At 41.3% G+C, this 8,171-nt stretch overlaps 1 protein-coding gene across 1 annotated transcript in view; it reads right to left on the bottom strand.

Annotated features, from left to right (window-relative positions):
* Positions 1 to 2,086: 2,086 nt before the first annotated feature.
* The window catches only part of PLCB1 (phospholipase C beta 1), a gene marked incomplete at its 5' end in the record, with an annotated part of 178,892 nt that continues 172,807 nt past the window's right edge, over positions 2,087 to 8,171 (bottom strand). Inside the window, one exon of the mRNA XM_082480225.1 lies at positions 2,087 to 2,594. Within this exon, the coding sequence (XP_082336351.1) occupies positions 2,364 to 2,594 (231 nt within the window). The 3' untranslated portion in view covers positions 2,087 to 2,363. The remainder of the gene's footprint in view (positions 2,595 to 8,171) is intronic.

The raw sequence follows: 8,171 nt of genomic DNA, 5'->3' as shown, positions 1-8,171 counted from the left end.
ATGACTACAGCTGATAGTATATTTAATCCAACCGTTATATTTATTTATTTTTAAATATAAATAAAAGGTTAATTGGTATTTGCCCAAGTTTCTTTAAAGACTGTGGTGAAGTCCCGGCTCCTCTGAATTCCACGGGAATGCAGCGCTGAAATTCAAAGGAGCTAAGATTTTACCAAAAAGCCTGCACTGTACAACAGTTTCTACAATGCGATAGTCTTCAGTTTTATTGTGAACACTGCTATCAGTTTTTTTTAAATAATTTCGACAATATGTCATTTTTACTTTATAAAATGCAGCATTACATTACATCTTGACTCTCTACGTTTTCAATCAGTGATTAAGATTGATTTCAAAGTGCAAAACAAGGATTAACAGAGGATTCCCCTTTCCTAGCATTAAGATGAAAGTCAGATTTTTGAATTTCACGTTCACTAATTTCATCATCATAAACCAGAAGAGTTTAATCCAAAATATGACCTCCAAACAATGTGCAATTTTTCTTTCTTTCTGCTCTAAGTTTAAAAAAGAAACATCAAAATACTGTTTGTTTTCCAAGATTTGAACTTATATATATACACACACCATTATTTAACTGAAAACTTAAGCTTGATTTGTATTTTATTGCTTAAATTTAAATAAAATAAGTTACTTTAAAGTACTAAAATCCTGAGGGAATGGAAGTAAAGTAACTTAACTGTTACGATGTACTAAAATGTCTGCCTATGTCATCGACTGCTTTCTCCGATTGCTTTTTAATACAAAGTAAGGCCTCGATCTTGCAAGCATGTATGTGAACGTTATTCCCCAGAACAGCTGCACTGAGCCCAGTGGTGCGCAGGACGAGTTTTTTACGCGAGTTTGCAGGATCAAGCCTCTCAACGCAAATCTATGTCTTTTGAGCTAGTTTACCCTTTTGCCCTAAGACGCCTCTTCACCGTGCGGCTGAGGCAAAGGCCTTTAGCATTGGCTTCGGTACAAATCAGAATCTGTCTGTAATGTTTCATAGCTCCTGTTTCTGTTAGAATGGGAATCCAGAGAATAGCATTTCTTCACCTGTTCAAATATCCTGACTTTCACAAAGTCTCTCTGTCTTCTGATATAAATTTCTCAAAATGTGCTGTTACTTCTCTCATGCATATCATACAGTACATTAACTTTGATTGTTCTTATTTTAAGAAGTCAGTTAAACAGATTAATATACATTTTTAAATAACAGTGATCAGGTTTTTATATTTTCCTTTTAAATTTCAGACCTTAGTAAAACTGAACCTCAGTCTTAAAAATAATGGAAGATTCTGTTAAATTTCAAATACTGTAGTCCTAAACATTTTATAATCCTATCAAATTCCGTAAGCTTAAAATATGATACTTAAAATCAATACTTTTGAGTCTGCAAAATATATATCAAATTTATATTCTAAAACTACTGTGATTTACAACACTAACACCACAAAAAGAATTTTATGATTTGATGACTATTTTATAGCAGTATAACCCAGATGTTAGCTTTCAGAAAGATTCTCTCTATTCACGTATCCCTGAAACATTTCATTTGGCCAAGAGACCACACCGACTTCAAATAGAAACATGCCGTGTGTGTATATAGACGGATGTGTGTGCACATATAGAGATATATATATATATATATACACAAACATATATGCACTCACACGGTGTAACAAACACAGACGTACACAGACACCGACAATCTCCAGGCAGAGTTCTTTGTTTCCTCTTGTCCCCACAGTTCCAAGAATTTTCAGCAGCAAATATATTTCTTTCCATATGATAAACATAATATCAAGACAGCAAGCCACCAGTGCTTGCAAAGCTAAAAAGGATTAAATGTTTCAGTGCAAATGTACAATGATGGTACAGCTGTCAAGGTGCAGTTATACAGAAGGAAACAAATATGATTAAGTACTGTTATAATATTCTCTAGGATCTGTATTAGCTTGGAGCACTTTGCACTGGCACTTCAAAAGGAAATCTGCAGACATTTGTCTCTGTACAATACACTGGTCTTCATTAAACATTCTTAACAGTGAACATGGCCAGAAAATTACCCATTGTAAATTGGCCAAAAAAAAAAAAAAGGGAGGGAAAAAAAAAGAGGAGAGGATGGCTAACATATTAATTTTCCCATTACAGCTGCACTAAGCTTTAGAATAATAATAAGATGAAGAATGAGACTGAAGACCTTTGCACAATACTTTTTATAAAATGTTCCTTTTGGGAAATGTGCACTTGAATGCGGATTCCTCCTGCCTCCCGAAGCGCTTCAGTGGCAGCTCACATTGGGAGAGCAGAGACGGGCAGCTGGGGAGCGGTGCACCCTGGCGCACTGATTGTTGCTTGGGCAATTATAAAGTAGTATCAAATACTTTTTCTGGGTTATCTTCTTCCAATTCCTCTTCACTTTGCAGAGGTTTATGATTTGATTTTCCACTGTCAGATGCCAGGGAAGAGGGGGCAGAACTGTGGTCTCCATCTTCGCTGATTTTCCCTTTCATGGCTTCCTGTACGAACTCCAGAATTTCCAAAGGCAGTCTTTTGAATTTGTCTTGATATTCCTGATCAAGTTCCACCTGCAACTACAACAAAAGAGACAAGCTGTCTTCAGGTGTATCTAATGTGACTAGTGCTACAGTATGGGAAACACACCACACAAGGCGGGGGGTAATTAATAACGCATTTTTGCATGACTTACAAATATATTTCTTGTTCATATTAGAGCCACACACCCAATATGCCTATTGATTTCCATGCGGTCATTGCAAAGCTGAAGGAACGTGCGGCCATTTGTGCGTAAGGCTGGTTTTGGTTACCATCCTTGGGTACCCAAATCCTTAAAATATATGTGGATTTAACTGTATTGGTGTCTATACTCCCACTGGCTTTCACAAGACCTGACTCAAGTGCAGTATGGATCACATACCTTTGCTACCTTTGAAGGAGCAAGGCTTTAATTAAGCTTTGGGGAGCTAATCACACATTAATCACACCACAAACATTGCTCTGAGAACAATATAATAACTTTTGCCAAATTTCTTGGGTTGGAGAAACCATTAGGAAAAAGTCAGTTGTCAAAGGGAGTCGAAGAGGGAGGGGGAAAAAAGTTCTATTACATTTCTTAGGGCTAGATCATGGAAAGTTACATTATCTGATTAATGCAGTATGTGTCTTGGACATTACTGGGGAAAAAAGTGTCATATCATCAACAGGATGCAAAAGGCATGCAGAAAGAAATCTGGCTATCAGTCTTCAGGAAGCTGTGGGCCCTTTCCCAGTATTTATTTGTATAGCCTTTGTTTTCAGTGCCCATATTAGGATCTGCACAATGCATTATTTAAAAAACATTAATGTGTATGAAGGTTTTGATTGAAGACAAAGCCCATTTTTTCATCATGACCAATATGAGCATGGCAGGAAGCAAAAGGGGTGAGTTCCAAAGCCAAACCCGCTCCATCCATCCATCCATCCATCCATCCATCCATCCACCCACCCACCTTCTTAAAAAGAGGGAGTCAGGTTCTGCTAACTGTAGCTGCAGCAGTTTCACTATAGTTTCTTAGGCAATCGTATTTTGAGCTATATTTTTTCCAGGAGGTATAAAGGTGCTATGAATTCTGATTCTCCAGCTCCATGCTTGAGTCTATCCTATCTAGTTACAAGTCTCCTTCACCCTGTTGTGATGGCTCTCAACAGGTAATACAAATTTTCACTTGAATGTTAGGACCTATACTACTCTTAACATCCTTGGTCTGTCCACAGCATGTGACTGTACTGCTACCCCTCCCTCTGAGCCTTTCCAATCCCATTCCCCATGCTTCTGTCCTGGTTTTCATCCTGCATTTCTGATTTTATTTTTGTGAGGCCTCTTCTCCTTTCTCCTGATGTGCAAATCAACGTCCTTAGCTCACCTGGTCTAGTTCTACATTCTTTAATTAGACAAATTTTGCAGCTTTTCTTCCTCAGGATCTATGATCTACCTTTTTCCTTTTGGTTCTCCTGCTAAAGCTCCTTTCCTGCCTTGTTTCTGGCAATTTTCCTGCTGTTCAGCCTCAGTTTCCCACCTTGGTGTGACAGTGCTGACAAACACCATGTCTGAGGTGCAAACGGTTGCATTAAATACGCCCTGCCTCTAAAATATATATTTGTATCAACTGTTAGACAATCACTACCATAACACCCCTCTTTCACGCAGTACCCTTCTTTTTTTCCTGAACTTCCTTTGGTTTATGGCTTTTTTTTAAGGGATCCTCCTCTTGTCTCCATTTTGAGAACACTTCTCAGAGTACGCGTATGATCAGAGGAACAGTGCCATTGTGTGGCTGGCAGGAAAACCCCCACAAAGGATGCTGGTCATCCCTCATTGCCCAGCCCACCACTGGAGCCCTGCAGCCCCAGGACTCCGCATCTGCTGCCCAGTGAGCTTCCCAACCACCGAGACCCTACATCTGCACTGGTTTCTACTTCAGAGTGATGGCAGCATGGCACTCGCCTATGTCATATGGCAAAGCCAAAGATTATGTTCAAGGCAAAAGGTCTACCATCATGGTGCATTCATGCCTTTGATTACTGTTTACTACTAAATACCCGCACTGCTTAAAATGGGAGGGAGGGGAAGATGAGGCCTTCTGTTTACTTATGACAATTACTCAAAGATTCTATCACAGTCAGAGGGAGATTTATGCCAAAGATTAGATAAAACATTCCTTGGGTTAATCTGAAAGAACAGCGATGGCAGAGACATGGCATGCCAGCGGGCTCTGAGCACGCTGTGCACCAATGTACGCCAAGCGCCACCATCTTTTCCTGTTCTGGAGAGTTTGCAGCCGGGCTCTGGGCTGCCGAAGCAGATCTGCAGCAGTGTCTGAGCACCCCACAAAGCCAGTTAAAGTTTCTGCGGGGACAGAGAGCTCTGCATACAATAGTTTTTATAATTCTAGGAATTGTGGGAAAGGGTCCAGAGCACTGGAAGACAAAACTTTAAAAAGGACATGAATTTCTTTATACCAGAGTGTCTGAGCCAGAGATGGGCTGCCGTGTTTCCCTGCCTCATTGGCATACATAGAATTACTGAATTTGTAAATTTTGGGCACCTCAGGTATAGAAAGAGGTATGTAAAATCAAAAGTCAGAGAAAGTGTCCTGGCTCTCCTTCAGAACCTTGATTTGCTTAATTAGGTTTAGAAGCAATAGAAATATTTGAAATCCCTCAGAAACTGAATATTATCTGAACCCAGTGCAGCCATACGCATGTTGTTAGATAGCAGTTGTGTCTAGTATTCGTCTCCTAAAGCGCCTCCAGTGGATAATCCCCCCTAAATTGAGCATTTAATAGAAATGACATGAATCTGAAGCTACCTCTCTCTCTTCAGTGTCTCCAGAGACAGTCTACACAGCTATGTAATCACGAGAAGGTTGAAGTTAGTTGAGAAGGAGCAGACAGTAGACAAGGAGGGTTGATTAAAACTGCAACGGTGTGTAAAAATTAGTTTTCTTTTTTATTTCAAATGTACTGTCAGTCCTTCCCCTTGCTTGGCTTCAGATGTGCACTTCAGAGCCCATTCCCTGACCCTCAAGCTATCACACAAGACTCCAGCTCCAGAAGAGCACATGGGATGATGAGGCTGGGTGCAACGCAGCCATCCCACTGCCAGACCTGACCCCTCACTGAAGTCTTCCTCAGCGAGCCTGGGGCTTGCAAACCCATGACAGTCTCACAGTGCATTGGTCATGTTTCTCCTTAAACCACTGGCCCCAGGCACAACACTGGCAAACAGCTGTGTGTCAAGGTTAAAGAAAAAAGTTGCCTGCTTAAAACCAGCTGGCTCAAAAAAACAGCTTTTTTCTTTTCTTTTTTAAAGCCTCAGTATCCTTCTATTAGACAATGATAACCGTATTTTCTGGCTTTACAGGGATATTACAGTTCATTCACTAATGGAAAGCTGCCCTCCCATTAGTAGCAGTAGTCATGTATGTCTTTTATTTGGCCTGATGGCACAACAAAGTGCCATGTCAGTGTGTGTGTGTGTGTAAGTAAAAACCTCTTTGCACAACCAGCACCCCACCAGTCTCTGGCCCTTTGTGCCCTTACCGCTCAGTCTGCTGTCCCCTTCGGTTCCTTCCCATCACAAGTCCACCTACCCCAATTTCTCTGCTCTCTAGCTACTAAACAAGGTGACCTACGCTTGCTTTTAGGTTTTTGAAGCCAGACAAGGGGGGGGGGGGGGAAATGAGAATGATGATTAGACCGGCAGATCATTATCTGGACCACTGTTCCCATTAACACATAACAACCTTCTTCCTTCTCTTATCTCACTATCTGCCCTCTTATAGATCCTCTGTCCTTTCTTTAACCCCCAACAAACTGACTTATTAATGTCACCTCCATGCAGCTTTAGTATCCCACAAGGGGTTGCAAACATTATTTCCTCTTCAGGTAAATCACACTCCTGTGTAATTTACTTACAGGCAATGAGCTAATACTTTAAAACTTGGAGGCATCATTATATGTTTGCAGCGGGGTCCTTGGGGACAGGAGATGAATGTGTTAGTCACTCTTGATGGCTGTGATCAGAAGCTCTAACTCTTGAATGTATGTTTCCCTTTATTTTTTACACAACAGTGCTAGTCCTTCCAGAAGAAGGACAGAAATTTAGCTTGGGCAGGGAATGAAGCTCAGGAGGTGCCATCCTCAGCTGCCTCTGGCTTGAAAGGGGCTCTCCTCCACTCGGTGTATATGATCACTTATCAAACTAGACATCCACTAGCACAGGCTGGGAGCAGGCAGTGAACCACTGGGCCACCAATTTTTCCTGCTCAAAATAATAGTAGATACGGTGGGACTTTGTTTGTGACTGTCCCACCTCTGTTAGCTGTACCCCACAAGGGTTTCCACAGTGAAGCCGTGCCTGAGGTGCCCCTTTGCCTGCAGCCAGCCGTTAGGCAGTGTGGGTGACCGAGGGGCTTGGGCTCACGCACCCTTGTGCCCCGGAAGAACACCACCGTATCCGTTGAACCTTGACTCCAACCAACACAGGCCCTAGCCTTAGGGACGGAAAATGAGCGGGGCTTTATATGACTAAGCTCGTGCCTTAGTGAGCAGAGCTCCTGGCGGCCAGCCAGCTGCCCAGCTGATTGGCTCACATTCCCTCTCAATTCAAAGGCCTCTTCAGCAACCTTGGCTACAACCGCTTTCCAAAAAGGGTCATCATTCAGAGAAAGGCCTCAGCAATCCTGCCTTGGAATGTGGGAGGGGAAAACGAATATGGTCATTCAGCTTAAGGCAAGGAAAATGTACTCAGAAAAGGAAATGGATGGTATTATTAAAACTATTGATAGCATTTATACCTAGCTGTTATTAGTAAAACTACCAAAATAATATAGCATAACGTAGCATTAAAATAGTGACCAGAGCATTAAAAAAAGTAACAGTGATCAATAAAAAATTAAAGAAGCAGAAATTGTGGTTTCAGACTATCCTGATCAAGCCCCTGTAGACTTTTGCATACTTGCAATGTGATCTAATGAACTTCTGTTTCTACCAAGAACAAAAATAAAATGATCACATGAAAAACGCAACGTGCTGCCAACACAAGTTACCAGGAGGCCTGAAGTTCATGGAGTGTGTCTAGGTTAAAAAAAACATTAGAAAATTAAAAAAGTTGAACCCCTTAATCCTTAATTATTCCACATTTACAGTGTTTCATATTATCTTGTCCCTGGGTTTAAGCTGCAAATACTGAACTCTTCTCCCTTCTCACTACCTGAAATACATCTCATCCCTCTTTCCTGCTGTAGAATCTTTTTTTTCAGGACTGTTTTAAGGTAACTGTGGAAAAGCAAACAAGCTGCACTAATGAGGTATAAGAATCTAATAATGAGCTACCAGAAGTTTCAGATGTAGAGTGAAGTTAAGGAAAGTTTTGCAGTAGCTCAAGCCATGGGAAGTAGGTATCTGCATAAACATAAAAGGCAACTGCATCTAGGACCTCAGGTGTCAGGAGCATTAAAAGCAACCGGCAGATTAAAACATGACCCTGTCACACACATAGTGAGTTTGGGAATGCCTCTATGGGCTGGTGGTGTTGCCAGCATTTTGTGAAAGTCCACTGTATCTACCCTACAGCCAGCCTCCATGGCTTGAAGACAAGAGGTGGATGC

This window comes from Vanellus vanellus, assembly GCF_965231255.1.
Source record: "Vanellus vanellus genome assembly, chromosome: 3".
NCBI classification, from domain to species: Eukaryota; Metazoa; Chordata; class Aves; order Charadriiformes; family Charadriidae; genus Vanellus; species Vanellus vanellus.
Note: the sequence above shows the minus strand (reverse complement) of the source record. Positions and strands in the feature narration are given on the sequence as shown.